The 25,189-nt window shown below is 40.4% G+C and overlaps 1 protein-coding gene across 1 annotated transcript in view; it reads right to left on the bottom strand.

Annotated features, from left to right (window-relative positions):
• Positions 1–23,817, bottom strand: part of IL1RAPL2 (interleukin 1 receptor accessory protein like 2) — a 561,274-nt gene extending 537,457 nt beyond the window's left edge. Inside the window, exons 1-3 of the mRNA XM_065900231.1 lie at positions 23,729–23,817; positions 17,830–17,855; positions 6,725–6,998 (exon numbers count right to left, since the gene is read on the bottom strand). Of these exons, the coding sequence (XP_065756303.1) occupies positions 6,725–6,998; positions 17,830–17,855; positions 23,729–23,817 (389 nt within the window). The remainder of the gene's footprint in view (positions 1–6,724; positions 6,999–17,829; positions 17,856–23,728) is intronic.
• Between the last annotated feature and the right edge of the window lie 1,372 nt (positions 23,818–25,189).

The raw sequence follows: 25,189 nt of genomic DNA, 5'->3' as shown, positions 1-25,189 counted from the left end.
TATATATATTATATATATAATAAAAGGTGATAATTGCTATGGAAACAGAAAAAATAGAAGAAGGCAAGTATCAGTACAGAAGATGTGGACTGAGTGAAAGAGAACCTTAATATTACCAATAAGGTAGTCAAGGAAGGCCCACTGATAAGATTAGAATAGAAGAAATTATACAATTGAAGGAAATGAGGGAGTTGGTCATGTGAGTATAGAAGAGGAAAACATTCTAGACAGAGGGAAGAGCCAGTGAAAAAACCCTAAGGATGGAGTATACTTGACATGTTTGAAAAACAGCAAGGAGGTCAGAGAGGTTGGAGTAGAGTAAGCCAAAGAGATAAGAATGGGAAAGTAGTAGTTAGAATGGTACCAGGGACTAGATCACCTCCAGGGCCCTAGTAAGGACTTGGCTTTTATTCCAAATGAAATGAGAAGCCATTAGGAGGTCTTGAGCAGAACAGAACACAGACGTAGGTGCCTTATGTTTTTAAAAGACCACTCTGGGGCTTCCCTGGTGGTGCAGTGGTTGAGGGTCCGCCTGCCAATGCAGGGGACATGGGTTCGTGTCCCGGTCCGGGAGGATCCCACATGCTGTGGAGCGGCTGGACCCGTGAGCCATGGCCGCTGATCCTGCGTGTCCGGAGCCTGTGCTCCGCAACGGGAGAGGCCACAACAGTGAGAGGCCCGCGTACCGCAAATAAAAAAAAAAAAAAGAATAGATTGAAGGGAGACATGAGAAAGCAGAGAAATGAATTAGGAGTTTATTGTAACAAGAGAGATAAGAGACCTTGGCTTGGGCCAGCAGTGGTATGGAAGGCACGGATTATGCAATCCGCAAAATTCAAGGTGGTTAAGACCCTGTGGAATAACCCCTTGAACAATGGGAGATGGGAGCTGAGAAATAAATTGTTCCCCATTTCTTCTCCTGGATCATTTGTCACAATACCTTTCCTTCTCCCTGCCTCACTTTCCTTTTCCTTCACTCCTGTTTTTCTGGGATTACACTCCCTAAAACATATTAGCTTTTTGCCCCAGGGTTTACTTTCTAGGAACCAATGATAAGATAGGAGGAAGATCAGGAGTTCAGTTTTGGACATATTGGTTTTGACACAAGTGGAGTTGCTGAAAAGTCTGTTGGATAAAAAAGACTGCAGAGAGATCTGAGCTGGAAGGTATACATGTTGAAGTTACCAGTGTACAGATGGTATATAAAACTATAAGACTGTATAAACAGGTTATGGAGGGAGGGAGCATGGGTAGAGATGAAAAAACCTAAGGACCAAGCCCTAAGGGCCCTCTAATATTAAGAGGTCAGGGGGAATATGAGGGGTCAGCAAAGGAACTTCAGAAAGGATAACTGATGAAATAAGAGGAAAACTAGGAGGGTGTGATTCTCTGGAACTCAGGTAAAGGACATATCAAAAAGAAGGGATGCTCAACTGTGCTAAACGTGCTGATCATGTAAAAAGTTTCCTTGCAATATGGCATAAAGCAAGTCCCGTGACTGTTGACTGAAATATAAGACTTGTTTAATAGATGCTACATAGGCACTTTTAAGTCAGGATCATTTAAGAGCCATCAAAATCAGGCAAAATTACAGTATACTTATATTTATTTCTTATTCTTTTTAATTATGGAACATTTCAAATATATTCAAAAATAAAAAATGTAATGAATCCTCATGTACTCATTGTACAGATTCAAAAATTAGCTATTGATACATACTACATTTCTTGTTTCAAATATCTCCAACTCCCCTCAATTCTTCTGGTAATGTTGTTTTGCTAGAGTAATAATCACTCAATGTGATGAATAGCAAAGCAAATGTCATGCCTCAGAACTGTGTAAATGCATTAAAGAACCCTTTAGAAGGAGTTTGTAAGGCAGTCAGATTTTGAGAACCTCATTTATTTCAATGATTACTAAAGACCAAAAATAGTTGGGTTATCTTCCTGTTTAAGAAGAGGGTTCCTTATTCCATTTACTTCATTGGAGAGGTAGATAGTCATGATAGTTTTGAACTTATGACTGATTCTCTGCACTTGGCCATCATCATCCCCAAACACACAGGTTTCTGCAGATATTCAATTATATTTAATCACTCTTTTCAAAATCTGTGAATTCAATTCAGGATTATAGGAATACACCTATCTTCATCCACAGCTTAAGTCACCCCTTGTTCCAAGTTGTTGAGAAAGTGATATGGGGGATTGTGTCAGATAAGATTACTCTCATCATTTTTATTCTACTAAGTGCCTCCACTGAAAAGATTTGAGTGGAAAGGGGAGTAGACAGTAATTCTTGGATTGGCACAGCTCTCAAAATATGACTCACTTCTCCACCATTCCTCTATCACTAACCCACCGACATGCTGAGAAATTCAAGTAATCACTCTTGAGACTGGCCAAAGAAAAACACAAAAATGAGTAACTGGCTACTGAAAGGTCACAAACAGTAAACCTTTCTTGCTGTGACTTAAATGGGTGGAGCATATTACTAAATATTTCATAACTGCATTTTTAACCACACTGAAATCCATAGAGCAACTTTTAATGAGGTCGATAAAGCATAGAAAAATCATTCCATAATTACCTTAAAATAGTATCAAATTTGGGGTTTTAGGTGACATAGACATTGCCAAATTCAGAGCCTTTTTCACTATAGATGTCACTCTCTTGCCATTCTGAAAGAGATTTCTATATCTCTGAGTTGACAAAAGACGGTTGCATCCTTTAGAACAGTGATTCCCAAATATTTTTTATCCTTACCAAGACACACATGAGGGATAATATTCAAAATTTCCCCCACCCCATCAGTCCCAATCGTTCCCTAAGACCTGCTGCACGAATAAAAGAGGTCGCCACCTATGCTTGCATCTAAGCCTCTGCTCAGTGGAATACCACTCTTTTCTCTTCTACTGATCTAGATGTGAGGTGAGAATTACTGACTTAGATGATATCTACAAAAAATACAAGTAAGGTCAATCTAATATATACTTGAAAGAGGGGGCCACCTATAGGAAAGGATTTCAGGGGCATTGGGAAATCCCCCTTGTGTATGAGGTATTACAAGGCTTTGTTTAAAAGCAAAATAGGCTGTCAGCTGAGCGGGCCTAGAAGCAACAATTCCCCAGTAGCAAAGAGCACACCTAGCACCCAAATTTTGGTGTCTAATATCATTCTTCATTAAAAGGAATCAAGGGTCCTTGGGAAAATGGCTGATTCTAGGACTGAGGGCAGGGAATATATAAGATAATCCTGGGGCTTCCCTGGTGGTGCAGTGGTTGAGAGTCCGCCTGCCAATGCAGAGGACACGGGTTCGTGCCCCGGTCCGGGAAGATCCCACATGCCACGGAGCGGCTGGGCCCGTGAGCCATGGCCACTGAGCCTGCGCATCCGGAGCCTGTGCTCCGCAACGGGAGAGGCCACAACAGTGAGAAGTCCGCGTACCGCAAAGAAAAAAATAAATAAAAAGATAAGCCTGGAACATCTTAGAGTGCTGAAATATAAGAAAATACTAAACAAACAAACAGACAACAACATAAAACAATGAGGAGATTATGTCAGAGGGACAGATGTACCAACCGAAAGAGCTCCCAGTGGTCAAAGGTGGATAAATTTGACCCAGAAAATACAATTGCATTGGATTATTACCCAATGTATAATATAAATATCCATGAGTCCATCGTGATATAAATAAATGATTGAATAAATAAATAAGTGGGAGAGAAAACCAAATATCTCATGCAGAAGAATTCTAAATAATTTTATGTAGATACTTTGGTCTTAATGAAGTGGAGCATAACTACCACTCCTTATGCATGGACTGTGAATAACTACTTTCTTCCAAAGAGGGCAGTTTGAAAAGGGAGTGAAGAAAAAACAACTTTATAGTGGAGAAAGACAAATACTATCTTGAGCCAGCTGATCAATATCAACAATGGAAAAGCATACTGATACTCCACATCCTTGTTATGATGTGATGAAAATACTATTGTATCTTTGTGTTCTTTCTCCCCAAAACACATTACCCCAGTATAAACATGAAAAAAAATCACATAGATCTCAATTGAGGGACATTCTACAAAATATCTGAATAGTACTACTCAAACTGTCAAGGTCATCAGAAACAAGGAGAGTCTGAGAAACCACCACGGCCAAAAGGAGCTTAAGGAGACACGAAGATCAAATGCAAGGGGGGGTATCCCAGATGGAATCCTGGAACAGAAAAAGGGCATTAAGGAAAATCTGAGGAAGGCTGAATAAAATGTGGACTTTAGTTAATAATGATGTATCACTATTGGTATATTAGTTGTAACAAGTGTATCACAGTCATGGAAAATGTTAATACTAGGGGAATATGGGTGTAGGGCATACAGGAACTTTCTGTACTATCTTTGCAATAATTCTGTAAATCTAAAACTGTTCTAAAATTTAGAAGTGTATTTAAAAGCAAATTGGGAGTTTTAATTGCAGCACTTTTTATAGGGACAAAAGCACTGGAAACAAAGTATATGCACATCAATAATGAAATGATTGACTAAATTGTGGTATCATAGACTATTAAACAACACCGAATATTATGTACTTAAAAGGATGAGTGAGCTCTCTATCAATTGACTTGTAAATATTTCCACTATGTATTTTTAATAAGGAGAGAAAATGCATGGAAATATGTAACTCTCTTTTTATTTTGTAAAACAGTGAGGAGAAATCCCCATGTAGATATGCTTGTATAATTAAAAGAATAAGGGAAAGGTATGCAAGGATACACACTATATTGTTAGCATTTCTCAGGGTAGGGGAATGGGTGAGAGGAGAGGAAGGAAGAAAGGAGAGATAGCCAGACTGGGGAAATAAGCAGGGCAGGGGAAGTAAGCAGTAATTAATTCAATAATTCATTATAAGTATAGCACCTGTATATAGTAGGCTGATGCTCTACAAATAAAATTTTAAATTTGTGAGAACAAAACAAACAGAGCAAATGGAATAGGGGGAGGAAAAGAGATCTATTTTAGATTGGCAGGATTTAATGAGGGTGGGAATGAAGAGGGTGTAAGCAGGGAGAGAGTAGCAGCACTGTAAAGAACAGAGTGTCAGACAGTGGAACCGAATTACACCCATTTCTCATTTCTGCCAAGAGCTGTCCAAGGAGGTGAAAATACTGATTATTGCTAAGGGTGTGATCAGAATGATTGCTATTTTTGCCAATATCCTGGGGCTTTTGCCCACTGCAAAGAGACTAAACTTGCTCCCCCAACACTTCCTCCCAATATACATACAAAAGTGATTCTTAGAGCATCAAGAAGGTTCTCTATTTATATACCACCTTGTTCTCCTGCCCTTTTGAACAATGAGGCCACACCAGGGGCTTCCAAGTGCTTTTGATGAAGAGGTGACATAGCTTTGGCATCAGACAAAGTCCACAGGAAACAAAAATGGAAGGGTCTGCATTTCCAAGGAGGTAAAATCAAACAGTAGAGTGCAGGTCCCTGGTGAGCAAGATCAGACACTTCTAAAATGGCAGTATTGAAGAGTGGTTTAAAGGTCACCTCAGCTACTTACTTCAACACCTAATGCAGTCTCTATCTGAGATTTGAGATCCTAGATCCTGACACTGGGATGGAGGGGGGAGGAAGGGCATACTGTGGAATCACTGGGGATAAAACAGACTGCTTTTCACTGTAAACTTCTTGCAAGTAGGAACTGTGTCTGTGGTATCTTCCCAGAATAGTATATAGGAACACAGGATGACCATGTGCTTACAGGGTCCCATGTTGAATATTTAGATACAATAGACTCAAATTCACATTGTAAATCCCATGAAGAATTTCACCAGAAGCATTTGAAGCTATTTTCCATCAGTAAGAAAGGAAAGGCCCTGACCTAAATGATACTTTAGGTCATTTTCATAGCCAGATATGCAAAAACAATTTTTAATACAGATCTTCCTGTACTAACAATTGGAGTTATGTCCCGATAAACCCATAGTAAACTGAAAATATCTTAAGTCAAAAATGCATTTAATACACCTAACCTACCGAACATCATAGCTTAGCCTAGCCTACCTTAAATGTGGTCAGAACACTTACATTAGCCTGCAGTTGGGCAAAATTATCTAATTCAAAGTCTATTTTATAATAAAGTATGCATATTTCATGTAATTGATTGAATACTGTACTAAAAGTGAAAAATGGAATGGTTGTATGGGGACAGAGTGATTTTAAGTGTATCAGTTGTTTACCTCATGATCACTTGGCTGACTGGGAGCTGCAGTTTACTGCCTGCCACTGCCCAGCATTATAAGATAATATCATACCGCATACTGCTAGCCTGGAAAAAGTTCAAAATCCAAAGTGAGGTTTCTACTGAATGTGTGTCACTTTTGCACCATCGTAAAGTTGCAAAATTCTAAGTCCAACCATAATTAAGTCAGGGACCATCTATATAAGACCCTGGAGCAGGGGTGGAGTTGGGAAATAAACGAATCACAAAATTTTCTGAATTAAATGAGAATACATAGTAAATGGGAATCTTATTTTATCAAAATGTGATAAGAACTTGCTATATTGTTCCAATAAATAATTAGAATTGAATTTATTGAAGCTTCACATGCACTGCAGCCTTTCAAGAATATATCCACTGTATAACATGAGGCACACCCATACACACTCCAGTCCCAAAGCAAGACTACCACCCATGACATTGAGCAGTTTTCACACAGCACTTACCTTAAAACACAAGTGTAGAATCCACTGTCTTGCGCCTCAGCTGAGTGAAACCATATTGAATCTTCCTCTTTGCTCATCCTGACCTCTGAAAAGATGATGGGCTCTTCCAAATCACCTTTGTTTTTGTACCACATCAGCCTGAGCCCAGTGCTCTGGGCCATGCTATAGTTGGTACGAATGTAACTGTAGAAAAGGGCACATTTCACTCGGACTGGTTCACCTGCCAAAGCCATATATGTCTTGAGATCCACTGACCAGTCAATGCAGCCATCCACTGAAAGAAAACCAGATTGGGCATGAGATGCAGTGAGCATTGTTGACAATAATGAGAAGAGCAACAAGTATTGCCAACACGTACTGAGGACTTGCTATGAGCTAGACACTGAGTCACACGCTTTACATAGATTACCTCATTCAATCTTCCCAGTGATCCTATGAGATAGATCAGTATCCTCCTTAGACCTGGACAAGCAGGATTCCTGCCCTAGCCCTGTGCCTTTGGGGTATTTCCAGTCCTCTGCAGTAAACTTTGGGTTGACTAGATCTTCCAAGGAGCTCCAGCACTCACGCCTATGGGGTTTTCCTGGGGCCCCACAGATAGATATCAATTCCAGCGGATCACTCCTGCCAGTCATGAGGCATCCACTTAATAGAATTTTGTGATATTGGATGGCTACAATGACACTGACATGTTGATTTTTGGCGACTCAAATTGTTTATATAGACAGGGGCCCCACAAAACAAAGATTTCCTTAGGACCCATATAGAGCCTAGGAGCAGTCCTGAGATTGACCCTTCTATTATTCTTATGTTATACATGAGAAAACTGAGACACAGAAAAGTTCAGCAACTTTGCCTATGGACACAGAGCTAATAAGTGGTGGAAAACCAGTCTCTGATTCCCAAGACTCTGTTCTTAACCACTATCCTATACTGCCTCTGCCTGTAATTGTAACAGGAACCATTGTTTTATTTATTTGCCTTTGAGAAAGTAGATGCCTGGGTTGGAAGCAGTGGGTACCTAAAATGATTATTTGCCATTATCTACATGCCAGTTTTCCATGGTATGACCTACTAATAGCAGATATTTAATCACACTTCAGTTTCTTTTTATACCCTTAGATCTCCCTTGCTGCTCAGCTGGTGTGCGCTCATGGGAATATATTATATTAATGTCAAGTTTAATCAAATAATATTAGGTGGGTAAATCTACCATTAAAGAAGGACATATACAATAAATTCTCTCTTTTCCAGAAGGGTTGGAAATGAAACACTGTGGCTAATTTTATATGCTAATTTTATATGCTAATCAATACAATTAGCATAGTTATTCTACCTCCAATTGCTGATTTTCAAAGAATTTCATCAAATTGTGCTACATTATATTACTTGATTACCCTTTATAAAATAATCCTTTCATAAACTGTATAAACACTGTCATTTTAAAATTATATGTTTCGCTTATCATTCTGTGAACTGATCTGCTTCCTTTTTTAGATGTTGAGAACTCTGCAACCCAGTGCGTTTATCTTTTAACCTCAGTTGACAGGAAGCTCAGAGCTAAATGCAATGCTCAAGTGAAATAACTATCTTACCTCAGGATTTTGCTTTCTCTACATAAGGGGTTCTTGACCTGGGGTTCAAGGACACCCAGGGGCAGAGTGCCTGGAGAGACTTCAAGGTTGTGCCTATTTGCATAGCTATACTTTTCTGAAGAGATGTTCCACAGCTCTTTATCAGATCTTCAAAGGGGTCTATGGCCCAAGAAAGTTTTTGAACTCTGTGGTTTCTGATGTCTCTTTGTGACTTCATTTTTCACTGCCTTGCTGCATAGGAGCTTTTATTATAAGTTGCCTCAAATCCTCTTATAGTATGTGAAGTATTCATTAGAAATAAATCAATAACCAAATAAATAACTCATCCTAAATTTATAATGAAGGGCATTTGAACTTTGAGTACTCACAGGGCACCAGATTCATCACTATGAATTTTGATGACCATTGTGCACTGCTGAAGTCAAGAAGGTACATCTGAATTGGACTAAGTACGTACTGATATCTGGCTATCTCTTGGGGGGATTTTTTATTCACTCCCAAGTATCAGTTGTTTACCTGTCATTTGTCATTCTCACAACTGTCAAGAACAGAGAGGGGGAAATCTGCATTCGTTAAACTTTCTGGGTCATGGTAAATTACTGATGATACATCTCTGTATTAAATGCAATTTTAATATTTATTGTTTTATCATCTTTAAATTAATTTTATATTATTCCTTTTTAAGAATTATTTGTGATACTGTTCCCATGCATTAACACAACTGAGAGGAAACTGTTTTTATTGAGAATATGTTTTTTCTCGAGAATATGTTTTTTCTCATAGCTTTATTTTAAAAGTTTGTTAATAGAAAGAAAATATGGGGATAAATTTTTTTTAAACTCCTTAATATTCCAGTTTTTGTTTTCTCCTAACCCTAAGATGCACAGCAAGTGTTTCTGAATTAACAAATTTGTCTTGGTGAAGTAGTTTCAAACCTCTATAACTACCTACTTGTTAGAAAAAAAAATCTGGAATTTTTTTTCATTTGCACACTAAATCCCCTTAGTTACTTCCTCTAAACAATCTGTTGCATAATCTACACCTGTACAATGTTTAACAGGCTGGTTTATCCCATTAGTGACAGGACATGGCTGGTATAGAAAATAATCAAAAATCTGCTCCTGGGACACAACCATCATGTTCAAAGGCAGTTGAAGACATTTAACTGCCATTACAACTAGCTTTGTCATATGGAACTTGCGAGTACACTGAGAATTCATTTCCTTCTAGGTACTAGCTGAGCAAAATGTATTTGACTTAATAAATTTATGGTTCTTTTTGTTCTGTTCCCTTGCTTTAGGTAGCAGAGAGGGAGTCTTTAGTTACAAAGTAGTCAATAGACAGAGAATAGATATTCAATAATAAGGACAACAATTTCCAAACGTTATTCCTTTATTCTTTTCTCTTAGTATAGTCATACCTCAGTATCTGCAGGGGATTGGTTTCAGGAGCCCCATGGATATTAACACCTGTGAATGCTCAAGTCCCTTATATAAAATGACTTAGTAGTAGCATATAACCTACATATACCTTCTGATATACTTTAAATCATCTCTAGATTACTTATAATAGCTAATACAATGTAAATGTGATGTAGTTGTAAATGCAATGTAAAAATTGCCAGTGTGCAGGAAATTCAAGTTTTTCTTTATGAAACTTTCTGCAAATTTAAAAAATATTTTCCATCCATGGTTGGTTGAATCCAAGGATGTAGAACCTGCGAATATGGGCAGGGTTGGGGGCGACTGTACTCACAATACAGGTTACAATATAACATATCTCAAGAGACCTCAGGCGATTTTCCCAAAAAAAGTAGACAAAGTGTATGATCCATGAAGGCCCATCTGACACCGAATATTTTCCCATGCTGAACTTTACTCATGGGAAATCCATTCCCATGAGTAAAGGCCTTGTAGCCTTATATCTAGAGAGTATAGGACCACTACTAGATTCCAGCAAGGTGGTATGATTTGTTTTTAATGGATTTCTATTCCTAGGAAAACCAACAGAGAGAGAGGCAAGATGGGATGAAATACTACAATGTGGTGCATTTATCTTTAGACTTGGGACTGATGAAACAACTAAAAAGGGCCTACTGAGGTAAGAGGCCTGGAAACTCAGGTGGCAAGGGAACATGACGGGATTGAAACCTTGAGGTTAAGAGGGAAGGTTAAGAGAAAGCAAAGGGAAAGAGATATGGGAACATATGTATATAACTGATTCACTTTGTTATAAAGCAGAAACTAACACACCATTTTAAAGCAATTATACTCCAATAAAGATGCTAAAAATAAAGAGAGAAAGCATGAGAGGGTCACAAAAAGGCAGGAAGAGGAGAAGGCTCACATAAAACTCAATTTGCCAAGGGCCATTCCAGGGATCAAAGATGGTACCATCAGGAGTCACCAGTAAAACTCACATTTCTGTCATGAGAAGGAGTTTGTAATACATGCCACATGTTCAGAGCCCTATGCACTTTGACACTCCAGATATATTTGGCAAATAGGTGAAGGAATAGGTCTGTGATGCAGCTGACAAGGGAGCACGCTATGGTCAGGTTGGGGACATAGTGGAACTGAGTAGCCCACAGAGGAAGCCTACCTGCAAGCTTGACCTTATCAGCAAGGCCTCTCATTCACAGAGGGATCCAGCCCTATTCTGTTCACAACTCCAGTCGCACCTGTGTAGGTTTGCCCCTGAAAGACTCCTAAGAAAAGTGGTTTCTGGACAGATTGGCTTCTCCCACAGGTGGTTTGATAACTACGTTTCACTAACCAGCCACAAGTGTAAATAGAGGCACTGTAAGAAGGAAAATGGTTTTCCCCCCAAAAAACAGCAACGTTTTGCAGTTGGATTGAAATTTGCTACAGAACAAACCCATCAAAAGCATCACTGAATGCATGCCTGTCCTCTGCTTCACAATTTCTCAGTATGGCTATAAATATTCCTATCAGTCCATTAAAAAATACCTATTTCTAAATTATCCATTCCCTGTTCACTCTTGAGTCTTGTTATGAACAGCAATTCAAGTATTTAAAGAACAATTGTGTTTCTCTAGATGCTCATCTCTGTTCCCTTGATTTAGGTTTCTGTAAGGCTTAAAATCATTACTCTTAGTTTGGTCTTGTTGGTAGAAATGCTTTGATATCTGAGCTATACAAAACAATTACAATGCAGCAAAGAAAGCCACTTCTTTAAAACATAGGTCTCTATTTTAATCATTTTCATTTCAAACTGCAAAACAAGTGTATGCTTAAGGAGTTTGACATGAAGATTCAAAAAAAAAGGAGCATATGAAACATATAAAGGGACATGCCAATGTCCACGCAATTTATTTTACCAAGAGGAGATTCCTAGGGGTAAAACTAATGCAGTATCCTGGAAAGTGCCCTGGGTGACCAAAGCAAACCTATTTAGCCTGCTTATAGACAAGCCTCGGCTTCCTCCTCAATGCATCTGGAAAAGCAAATCCTGTCACACCTACCTGCTGTGAAAACAAAGTCCTGAGAAAAGTTTTTAATCCCTAGAAGAGGATAAGATGTTATTATCAACAACAACAATTACATTATTTTAGAAAAAAAGAATATTGCATGCAGTAAAATTACAAGCTCTAATGGCTATGTACATTACAGTTTTTATTGGGGGATAAGATATATAGGTATGCATAGGATTGCCAATTTTGGATTTTTGCCCCAAACTGGGAATCTCTTTAGGTAAAATGGCTAATTAGCATATGAAAATATGCAATCTCCAGATATCTTGATAATGTTCACTACAACTTAAGTCCTTTGCCTGAGATGTACATCCAATATTAGTTTATTATATGTTCTTGATTAATAAATTGATTTGTTAAACCAGGTGTTTTCTGGTAACTGTCAGCTGTATATATCCATTCTTTTTTTTTTGCTTTTTAAAAAATCAGGTTTACTGAGATATATTTTACATACAATGAAATCCATCCTCCTTAGCTGTACTGTCCTATGAGGTTTTTTTTTTTACATCTTTATTGGAGTATAATTGCTTTACAATGGTGTGTTGGTTTCTGCTTTATAACAAAGTGAATCAGTTATACATATACATATGTTCCCATATCTCTTCCCTCTTGCATCTCCCTCCCTCCCACCCTCCCTATCCCACCCTTCCAGGCGGTCACAAAGCACCGAGCTGATCTCCCTGTGCTATGCGGCTGCACACAGACCTCCTAGAGAATGGACTTGAGGATATGGGGAGCGGGAAGGGTAAGCTGTGACAAAGCGAGAGAGAGGCATGGACATATATTCACTGCCAAACGTAAGGTAGATAGCTAGTGGGAAGCAGCCTTATATCCCATTCATTTTTATGTCCAGCTCTCCTGTTTGTGAATCAACGGGGCAATTGTTGGGGGCAATTCATCAAAATACCACTAGAGGGCGGGCTGCCCAAGTTTTTGTGTAGCACGGTAGATTTTCCCCACCTAATTTCTAAAAATAAGGATTTGCTATCTGCCAATCACTGGTTGTGAGGAGGGATCACAGCAACCTCTGGGAATGCGCCCTTGGGGGTGGGTAATAGGGGGAGCCAAAAGTTGAGCATGTAGCTAAGATCTTGCTCAAATTGGATGACCAGGTTACATATGCCAGGTAAATGACCCAGCTTAGAAAGGTGCAACAGCAGCTACTGGCATTCATTGAGCCCTCAGTACAAAACAGGTAGGTACTGTGACAGGTGCTTTGCATGTAGTTTTCTCATTTCATTATCATGTCAACTCCGGGAGGTAGGGACTCTTGCTCTTCTAATTTTACTGAGGAGAAAAGAAAAGCTCAGAGACTTTAAATGACTTGCTCAAGATCACTCAGGTTGTGATGGCAGAATTTGGACCCCACTGCAGGTGAGTTAAATTCCAGAACCTACGTTCTTAACCACTGTGTGTTCTATATACTGCCTCCTATACTCCTCATCCCAGTCCATGAGACATTAAAATATTAAAATTTGCTTGGTGCTAATCCAAATTGTCATATGTATTCCAAATAGCACATACCTGTTCAGTAGAGCGGACCTTTCCAGCTGAGTAATAGTCTGTCCCTAAATAATAACCACTGTGGGAATAATAACCATCAAATAATGTATGTCAATTATTTACCTCTGAATTATACAGTTTTTACAGAGTAATGAATTATTAATAATCTGTGTACTTGATTTAACCTCTGAAGATCAGTCCTAAAACTTGGATAAATTTTATCTGACCCATATTGACTCATTTAAAATTACATATCTAAGGATGATCACCCAATTCCTAACATTACAGCCTAGAAATAGAGTTCTATGTTTAATATTTGTACTTATTATGTATTATGCCTATTGAATACATTACTCTCCTTATTTCTAATATTTTAATGTGGGAGTTGTACACCCTCTGTTTCTCTCTCAGCTCTCCTTCAAACACATGCCTAAAGACAAAATTCTTTTTATTTATATGCATCACAGTGTACGCCGTCTGCCTCTAGTGGGCAGCCTCCGAGCACAAAAAGTCAAGCTCCCTAAGAAGTGAGTGGCCTGTGACCCAGCTGCTGGACATATGCCTTCATGGCCCCAGCCTGGAAATATGGACAGAGTTGTTTCGTCATTTTTAAAATAAAGTTCTGACAGTGGGAAAATTTTCTTGATTTTTAAAATTTCATCCGCACATCCATATCTATCAATAGAGAAAATATCCCCCACTCCAGCTCTATAAATGCAATGAATGATTATTGCTTCAGATTTTAAAAAGCATTTTTACATTTTTTATGGATTGGATTATACGCTTTCCTTTCACTCTTTTACCCCCCACTATTCGTCAATGGGAAAGTTCTGCCTAAATGAAGTCCTTCATCTCATTTCAACCCAGTTATCACACTTAATAATGGGCTGGCAACCATCTTCCTTACCCTTTCATTACAGAATCTGTACTATGCTTTGTCAAGATCATTCCTTCAATCTTTATCTGACAAATGAGAGCCTCAATTATGTTCTGGAGGTGTGGCCACATGAGGCATTACAACCAACTCTTCAACTCCTGATTACCTCAGGCCTGATAAGCCTCCTTGGGTATTACCCACTAGCCTGAAGCTCTTCTCAAATGCACTGATGTTAATTTGAAGGCTGCAGCTGCAAATGTGTCTGTGGGAGACAGGATATCAGCACTGCCCACCAACCCCTCTAGCCTACTTTCTGCTACTCTCTCAAATCCAGGTTGCTTGCCAGTGAGCTTATCTCCAATGCCAAATCTTCTCTGTCTCTCATGTTCAGTCATCCAAGCCCAAAATTTTGGAAGCCATCCCTGAATCTTGTTTTCCGTTCCAATCTGTTCTTTAAACTGCTACCAAGGTGATGTTTCTGATGTACAAGACCATGTCCCTTTACCACTCAAAACCTGCAGTGGCTCCTGGTACGCAAATCCCTAAGCCTAGCTCCCCTGTCACACCAGCGACTGCCTGTCTTTCCTGTCCCCAGCCACAGCTCTTCACACACCGTACCCTTCAGTAAATACTCACCACTCCCCGACATGTCATTCACTTCTCTGCCATTGTTCTCTGGTTCCTTCCACTTTGCCTCTGTGCCTATCGATTGAGATTCTACTTATCTTCCAAGACAGCTTCAAATGCCACGTCGTCCAAAAACTGCACTTCACTGCCCTGTGTGAATTCTTTCCCCTGCAGTGCTCTGACCACATGTTTGTATACAGATCTCCTTCCCAGTTAGATGGGTGCCTCATTTCCTTTGTATCTCTAGGACAAGGCCCAGTGCATTGTACATAGTAGGCACTCATTAAATCTTTATGGGATGAAATTGTGTGGGGATTTTCCCCCCCAAAATTCACTAATAATCAGAAGTTGTTTGCATTTGTCGACCTTAAGATTCCTCCTACTGCTTCCCACTAGAGCAGGGATGCATCCAAACTCTGATAGGAATGCTAGGAGCCAGGCTCCAAGGTACAAAATGTGTTCACAATAACAAATGATTGCTACTTTCCCATTAGCTAGCATCACAACAAACAGGAATCACAAAATAAACTCACTACCATATCCCTGCTCCAGAACTCATGATTCTATGGTAAGTCGATCAAAATCACCAAGTCTATCACCCAAGCCCTTTCAAATCAGGTCTCACCCTATCAAAATGGCTGCCTATCACTTTCCAAGAGAAATGTTCTTGAAGCGGGCCTCCTCCCTCACAGAGCTACCCTAACCCTCCTTGTTAGGAAGCAGTTATGTTGTGGGCCCTTGCTCATTCAACTCTTTCCTGTCTCCACCCTCATACCACCTCTCCCACTTTCCATGCCTCTCCCAAACCAAATCTTAGTCAAGTCCTGAGCTTAATTTACCTAGGTGTCAAGTTAGAAACGGCAGCTTGGTTTTCCAACCATATTGACTAGCACATTAGTCAAGGTCAGAGACTTCTCATGTTTTTTTTTTTTTTTTGGTTTGTTTTTTCTTTTTTTCTTTTCATCTCTCCTCAAACACCTCCCAGACCAGACATTTAGTAGGTCTTACTAAATATAGGTTGATATATCCTCATCTCATGAGACTTCGCTTAATTAAGTACTATTAGAGTGAACTGCTTTGGTTAATTCATTTTTGCATTAGCTGAAGTTTAATCTTTGGATTGTTGAAGATCTTTTTCTGAAAAGTCCGAATCCATTTTTTTGCCTAAGTAGAGAATCGTGATGAGAATAAAATTTTCTGGATTGACTAAGGATTTGTCAGGTCCTTAGGGTCATCACCCTAGATCTTGATGCCAAGACAGTATAAGAATAGAGCCTGGCGGTGTGAAAAGAGCATAGAGCTAGCTGGGGATCTGAAACCCTGGGTTTACATTCCATCTCTGCCTCCTCAAGGACATACGTGACTTTGGGAAGTCAGTTTCTACTCCCAAAAGAAATGAAGACATTAAACTAGACAAGTTCTAACCCAGCACCAAAAAAACAGATTATATGATGGTTGCTGAGGTCTTTGGTCAAGAAGACCAGCTGCATATGTGCTAAATTGGAAAATCTCTCCGTGGCAATCTTCATTTTTTCTCTCTTAATTTCAAAGTTACACAGAAATAAAAAGAGTACTATTACAAACTCCCATGATCTCAGCATCCAAAGTTAATAATGTTAACTTTTTTCCAATTTGCTTTCAGTAGCTTTGTTTTATTAAAGAAATAAAGCATTGCAGATATAGCTAATGTCCCCTTTTAACCACCATACACAGTCCCATCCTTATCTCAAACCCCTGCCTGGATGTAACCACTATTCTTTCCAACTTTTAGACTCTTACATACATAGGTGGATACCCTGAAGAAAAAATATTGTAGGGATTAAAAGTTTATCTTACAATACAGAGCAGAGGTGGGAATAAAAGCCAGTTAACGGAGGGCTCTTATGAGGTGGGTTCTAGTCAACTGAGGTCTAAGAGAGTATACTTACAGCTGTGCACACACCCCACACATGTGCCACCTGCACCTCTAACACACAGAGCCTGAGTGGGGACCAACCTCAGAGTCTACAGGGGTTTTCTGCCTGAAGTTAGTTGTTTCCACACCATGTGTGGCCACACAGATTTCAGGATGAGATCTCTGGTCCTGTTGGAGTTCTGCTCTGTTGTGGGGAGAGTTCTGATTCACGGCAGAGACACAACTGTTACTCATCAAATAGCCAGGCTCTAGAAGTTAGAGGCATGAGGCAGGGTCCACATCATATGTTCTACACTCGGCTGCCTCCATTTTAAATCAAATTCTGGGTCAACTAGGATATACAGACTCCAAATAAATGCCCAATAGGGCTTACTCTTATTCTTTAGATAACTTATTTCCCTCTCCATTTCTAAGTTTAGCACACCATTCAGCTACCATAAACCCCTCCTCTTTTATTTTTCACATCTTTATTGGAGTATAATTGCTTTACAATGGTGTGTTAGTTTCTGCTGTATCACAAAGTGAATCAGCTATACACATACATATATCCCCATATCTCCTCCCTCTTGCATTTCCCTCCCACCCTCCCTATCCCACCCCTCTAGGTGGTCATCAAGCACCGAGCTAATCTCCCTGTGCTCTGTGGCTGCTTCCCACTAGCTATCTATTTTACATTTGGTAGTGTATATATGCCCATGCCACTCTGTCACTGCATCCCAGCTTACCCTTCCCCCTCCCCATGTCCTCAAGTCCATTTTCTACGTCTGCGTCTTTACTCCTGTCCTGCCCCCAGGTTCTTCAGAATTTTTTTTTTTTTAAGATTCCATATATATGTGTTAGCATACGGTATTTGTTTTTCTCTTTCTGACTTACTTTACTCTGCATGACAGACTCTAGGTCCATCCACCTCACTACAGAAAACTCAATTTCTAAACCCCTCCTCTTAACAAACAGTGGAAGCCCTCTCCAGGCTCTGACTATCAGGGGACTGTGAAGATTAAATACATTAATGTACTTCAAGTCCTTAGAACTAGAACAAACGGTGCCTTGTACACATACAATGATCAGTAAAATTTCCTTTACTACCTCAACTACTACTATTTCTTCTTTTAATTATATATCTATTTTTTAAATTATTCTATTGTACTTCTCAAGTCTTTACATACAACAATATGCATTATTTCAATGAAAATTGTCTTTTACACCATCTTTATATTAAAGTTAGGCCATTAAAATGTTTTATAATTAAATTATTTTTTCAAATTTGGGGCATAGGTAAGTCATATTACTTATAAATTTCATTTCAGGACAGTAAAGGGCCATTAAGTAATATTTTAGCATGATATATATGTTTCAATATTAACTGTATATAATAGTATAGAGTAATATGTGTGTATCACTCTACACTATTATAATATGTATACTTGCTATATTATAACAATATTATATTATTGAAGACTGCATATATTTATATGTATATATTATATATACATTTACTCTATTACAGATTGCTTATCATAGTTTATAAATTTGCATATATTTATATGTGTTTATTTTAAGTTTATGTAGTTATATAATGTGTATTTATAATATAAAATAAATTGTAACTAAATATATATAATTATATTTATATGTTTACTATAATAGGTTGAATCATATGAAATTGCTGTTTAAGTCAAAAAGATCAAATACTGGGACTTCCCTGGTGGTGCAGTGGTTAAGAATCCGCCTGCCAATGCAGGGGACACGGGTTCGAGCCCTGGTCTGGGAAGATCCCACATGCCGCGGAGCAACTAAGCCCGTGCGCCACAACTACTGAGCCTGCACTCTAGAGCCAATGTGCCACAACTATTGAAGCCTGCGTGCCTAGAGCTCGTGCTCTGCAATAAGAGAAGCCACCGCAATGAGAAGCCCGTGCACAGCAACGAAGAGTAGCCCCCGCTCACTGCAACTAGAGAAAGCTTGCACGCAGCAACAAAGACCCAATGCAGCCAAAAATAAATAAATAAATTTATAAAAAAAGACCAAATATTGACAACTTCATGTGATTCATCCTAATATATATCTTATATAAGATGTCATAAATTCAAATAAACGTTTGTTATATAAAATTGCAACTGTCCTCAAAAGGGAGAGTAGAACCAGATAGAGTTGAGAACTACTCTGTTAGTTGGTTAATATTGTTATTATTTGTCATTACAAACTGGTCCATGCTAGGGCCCTTCAGATAGTTCATAAAATCAGCAGAGCTTCTTTTAACTCCAGGCCTTTGCAATGTCTGTGCCCTATGCCTAGTACACTGTTCCCTCAGACATCCACATGGCTCACTGGCTACCAACCTCCTTCACTTATCTGTTCAAATAATTTCAGGGTGAGGAGAATTTACTGATTCCAGGATTGATCAGACAAAGGAATGTGTAGCTTGATAACCTCCTCCAACTCACTTCATCTCCAGAAGAACCTTCCAGACCCTGAGCATTTCCTTTCCTTCCCCCATCTCCCAAGTGCATCTGATCCCTATACACTTGCAAAAGAGTTTGTGGTCTGTACTGTGAACCCCCGCCTCCCCCAGGTAGGTGTCCAGGAAAGGAGGAAGGGTGGTAATGGAAGGGGGAAGCAGTTTTTCCTCTCTGTCTCTACCCAGTTGTTCCCCCCCACCCCCAGTCTGGTCCTCCAATCCACCTCTGTGGCTGGGGGCAGTGGCAGTCTTGGGGCACCTGGAAGTGCCCATTTGTGGGTTAGTCCACATGGCCTTGAGGAGGAAATGTCCATGGCTTTGGTTCCATGGAGTGCCACTCCTCAGTGACTACAAGAGGATAGCACTTTCTGGGGAGAGATGCAGAGGGGCACTGTGAGCTTGAGGGGACACCGGCAGGGTGTCAAAACCGGTGCCTGCACTCCAAGTGACTGGGAGGTACTGTGCAGTGCAGGTACTTACCTATAGCATTGATATGGCCTAGATGGTGCTCAAGGAGGTACCAGCCACTGTGGAACTGGCCCTGCCTTCCCTGCCAGGAAAATAGCCAAGCTCAAAGGATTTTCTGGGTTCCTGGGTATAGACTGTACCTGCAAAGTGTTAGCACCATTATCATAGTTTCACTACCTACGATGCTGGTCTTTGCCTCCCAGAAATGGGTATGGTTACAGGACATCCCACAATGTTGCTATATGCATTTAGGTTAACATTAGAGGATTAATATATGTCTCAGTGTATGGGTACTGATCGTCCCCAGGGTAAAAGGGGCATAATTATTGCATGTCCATAATATTATTATTTATAATTCTGCAATATTATGTTATAATATTAGCCAGGACGCACCACCAGGGAGGCTTGTGTTATGCTTTACTTGCTGTTAACTGGGGATAATTACTGTGCATTATTATTATTTGTGTTTACATTATTGTAAATTACTTATATTATTTAATTATTTTACCTTTATAATACACATTATTATAATTAAGGTCATAATTAAGTGATTATATCATTAGTCATTATAATGATTAATAGTAATAGTAATACAATCACGACTGTATTACTATGTATACCATAATTGCATTAAGTATTACAAGTATTATAGTAAGTGTAACACAGGTTAATAATTTAGTAATAAATATAATTAGTAATAAATTAATTCTGTACTGCTAAGAAACCCTGCTGTTCCATATTGCTAAGAAACCTTTTATCTCATCAGAATCAGGATAACTGAGGTACAGCATTAATGCAGTTACTTGCATTATTGTGATATTTTTAAAACACTATAGTAACTACCACTCCTGGTAATGCTGGTGTGGTATTTTCTTCTCTGGGAAATGGCATAATTATATCATGTGGTTAATGTTGTTATTGCTGTTGTTGTTGTTTTTATTATCACTAATGTTATTTTATCATATATCCTAATGATGGACACCAATATACAAATAATGGTATTATCTGTTCCTGTCTGTGAAATGGAAATGATTTTGGAATATTGATAATTTACATTCTATTGATATTATAGTCATAATTAATACCACTACTGAGAATCTTGGCATGCATCTGTAAAATGGACATAATTTTGAGGCATCATTGATACTGATATTATTTGCATTTATATTAGTGCTAGAGTCACAATTACTATTAGGAATGAGTATTTCTTGTAAATTATGGAGAAATTCACACCTCAGAGGGTTTTTGTCAGACTTAAATGACTTTGAACTTGGTACACAGTAGTAAGGATAATAATATTAGTAATAGGAGAGTTTAACTCCTTACTGTGTATCAGGTACTGCTTTAAGCACTTTACATGCATTGACTCATTTAGTTGTCACAACAACCTTATAAGTAAGATAGGTATTATAGATATGCCCAGTTTACATCTGTGCAAACTGGGACTCAGAGAGGTTAAATGTCTTGCCTGAGATTCCACAGCCAGTTTGAGTCCATGTTCCATTCTTTTAACCACTACTACTCTCTTGGGTATTAATGGGAATAATTATCATATGTAACTAATAATTTTAGGTAAGTTATAATCTTATTATTATGATGTATCAGACAAGAATGAGGATTTCTTTCTTTTTCATCATAAAATGGTCACAGGCACAGGCAGTGGCTAGTGTTGGAGGTTCTAATGTTGCGGATCCAGGCAAGGGTGGGATGACCAGTATAAACAGGGGCTGAATCTCTCCCTCCTGATGTTGTCAGGAGACTCATTTAAAGTAGCTCAAGCCAAAAGTACCTGGTAGAATGTTGGTGCACAATAAATGCTTCTCAAAAATTTGTTACTCCTTCATTATAGCCCTTAGCTCCTAGTAGCCCAGGTAAAAAGCATGAGCCAATTTTAAAAAGGAGAAATACAAAGGAAAGATATTATTCCTAGTGCCCAGTCAGTGAGTGTTCTTTTCTCTCTCCATCTGTGGCAGCCCCCCTCTCTACTTTATCCACCTGCCCTGCCCTCCCCGCCTAAAGGAAAACTCATCATGTCAACAGTCTATTGTTCATGGCTGTTTATGTAGCTAGTATTTGACATCACACAGTGGTACAAGGCTTCTAGGCTGCATGTGTCCGATATGTACTTGGATAAGGCCCAGATCAATTGATGTAGCCTGGAAGACTATGGAGGGAATGGAATGAGTTTCCACTCCCTGGGGCGCTGAAGGGATGAATGATAATGATGTCTGGGTGAATGAGGAATTGAGAGAAGGAAGAGGGGAGATTTGTTAATGGATAGAGGTTTGTCAGCAAGAGTTCCCTCTAGGAGTGGTGGGAGGTTGAATGTGAGACTTACCAATAGGATTGGTTAGAAGTCTGCTTAAGAAGCAGTCAGAACCCCAGGTACACCACCCCAACATCAATTCCACACACTAGTAGAAGGCTGGATAAAAGATCTCTAGAGGGTAAAACAGAAAGGGTGTGATTTACATGGGCATACCTACCCACACCAGGCCACGGTTTCCTGTTAATCATTATTTATCTGCCACTGAGCTTGGGCATTTTACAGAAACTTTGAAAGTAACAAAGCCCAGACTGCCAGGGTTTGGACCATTGGGACAAAGAGCCCCAGATTCAGAACCCCTTCCCTCCACCAAACCATGGAGGCCTGACCACTTATTTCCCCTCCTGCATGACCCCTGGAAAACCAGAGTTAGATGCCAGAGACCCCATTTTCTTGTTGGTCTCTGCTTTGCTTCTGGCTCTGTCCCAAATCATTCCTGAATAAGCCTGCAGTTTTTACCTGCTGTATCTCTAGCTCATTAAATGTGACTCAAAGACGTGATCCTGGACACCAGTTACATCCCTACCACATAGGTCTCACCATGCAATTCCAGAGGGGCAAGGAATGACCCCATTTAAGTGGCTAGGTGGGGAGGAAGGCTTTTCATACTCTTTTTAGGAGACTTGGGAATGGGAGAATCTTAAGTCCCAGAACCCTGAGAGCCCTCCTGACCCATTTCTCCCTCTTTCAGTCCTCAACTCCAGTCACTGTAGCTCAATTTCTGGGGCCCATCAATATCACTAGACCATAAGTTGTTAAGAGATAACCATTGCCAGGGTATGTCTACCATCTTCTCCCTACATCCATCTCCCCAGCCAAAACATAAGCTCCTGGACCCTGCTTTGGCTGAGGGTGTGGGGTAGGTCTTTGGAGCCTGATGTTCCTAGTGAAATCCTAATTCCCTACCCCCGAAACCCATAAACTCTCTTGTAGTACAATGACCGCCCAAAAGATGCCCCATCCTCATCCTCAGAACCTGTGAATAGGATGAAATATCACTTATGTGATAATGTTATTTTATACGGCACAGTTGACCATAAAATAGAGAGATTATTCAGATGGTCCTGATCTAATCACATGGAGGCTGAAGAGCAGCGTGTTTTCTCCAGCTATAGCAGAAGGGGGAGTCAGAGAAACCTGAAGTGTGAAAAGCACACGATGCAGGATTGCTGGCTTTGAAGATGGAGGGGGCCACTTGAGAAGGAATGACAGCAGCCTCAAGGCACAAAAAGTGGCTCGCAACTGACAGCTAGCTCAGTCCTCCAGTCAGCAAGAACTGGATTCGGCCAGTACCCTGAATGAGCCTCCATCCAAGAGCCCAGCTCGGGTGACATTTGACTTTGGCCTTGTGAGACCCTAAGCGGAAAACTCAGGTGAGCCCAGCTGGACCTACCAAACAGTGAGTTAATAAATAGGTGTTGTATTAAGCTGCTAAAAAAAATTGTGGTAATCTGTGATGGCAGTGGTAGAAAACTAACATAACTTCTTAATCCCTACCCCTTTTCTTTTCCCTTCACAGATTATTAGGGCCCTGAGGAGGCCTCACACATCAGCTCCTCTCCTTGTCCATCCAGGAGGATGACTGGTTTTGTCCATAAGGTAATGTCCCCAGCCTCTTGCCCTTGCTGCCTTTGCCCTGCTCAAACTCTTTGCCCACAGGTCTTCCACACATACATTTCACCAACCGAGTTCCCTCCAACTGTCCTGCCAGGACTGCCAAGCACAGCTGATGCTCTCCTCACCCGAGGGCATCCTGGCCTTCTGGTACTGATGGTTGGCAGACCACAGGGTGTTCTTGTCCTGTGGCACACTGTGCTGACCCTCTCAGCATGGTCTCTGCCCCTCTCCAGAGTCCTTGGGGGTTGGGAATATGCAATTCTCAAAAACACAATGAGGTATACATTTGTTTGAGCTTAGCCGAGATAGGGTCTCCTGGAAAGGATGTGACAATTCTGTGAATGTGTCCTTCCCAGGTGATCCTGCAGCCTCAGGGGCTGCTCCCTGTGACTTCCAGCTGTCCCTGATCCCTCTACCTCTCTTCAGGTCCCTGTTATTTCCCCCTTTTCAGGATAGAGAATAAGGACAAGAGGTAGTGGAGAGGGGAGCACTGTGGCCCTTCCACCCACAGGTGCTGCCCTGCCTCCATTGCCCAACCTCATGCTCCAAAGCCAGCGAAGCATGCTGCCTATGGGTGGATGCATGCATGAACCACCCCATCAGCTAAACAATGCCACATGCTTCAGCTGCCTACCCAAGAGGCCTGGGAAATATGACAAGATCCTCATAGATCCCAGTTGTCAGCTTCACACTTGACTAAAGACTCACCAAGACTGGCTCCCTTCGCGATGATGATCATCTTATTATTATTACTTGCGGGACAGCAAACATCATGAACATCAGCATATTTGCATAGGTTTCCCGTGTCCCTCAACTCCCACAGGAATGACACAGAACAGTCCAGAAGGCTGCTGTGCAACAGAGTTGAGGAACACTGAGCTTGGGTGTCCACAAATTCACAGCAAGCAGCAAGCTCAGTCTTTACCCTGAGAGAGATTTTACCACATTCCTTAAGGCTGTGTGCTGCAAACACAGCACTGAGAAATGGTCCAGGTAAAGGACCTCAATGCCTTGCATTCTTGGCATTCCCAGCAAGATGTGTGGGAGCATGAGAGTCTCCCCCAACAATTATCCTTCAATAAAATTCCCCAAAAAATACCCTGACAACACCCCCCACCATTAACAAATCTTCCTCCTCCTCTCAACTCCTCATTCACTTCTTTCTTCTCTCTTCCACCCACTGCCCTCACGCTTGGTGCTACTCCTTTTCCAAATGGTTCTCTCTCTCCTCACCCCAGCCAGGGCATGAACTCTAAGCCAGAGAAGGGGCTGGATTCAGAGAGATCTGGGATTGGACACTGTCACATTGTGAACCCTGTGGAAAGATTTCCTGAAACATGAATCACCTGTGGTGGTGGCAGCCAGGGAGGGGCATTCCCTGTTGCCCCAGCACTAGCCTCCACCCTTCAGCATTTGTATGTGCCAGGCAGACATAAGCAGGGAGGCAGGCCAGGAGAGTCGGGGTAGAGAGTAGAGGGAGCGTGCTCAACAGGGTCTGCCCAGGCCACACTCACACATGCTTCCACACAGAGGTGCTGACTATTTTAGTTAGCATGGAGCTTAGCAGGCCTGCAGCCTAAATAGGA

Source organism: Phocoena phocoena, chromosome X, assembly GCF_963924675.1.
Source record: "Phocoena phocoena chromosome X, mPhoPho1.1, whole genome shotgun sequence".
Taxonomy (NCBI): Eukaryota; Metazoa; Chordata; class Mammalia; order Artiodactyla; family Phocoenidae; genus Phocoena; species Phocoena phocoena.
This window is presented reverse-complemented; position numbering and strand designations above follow the sequence as displayed.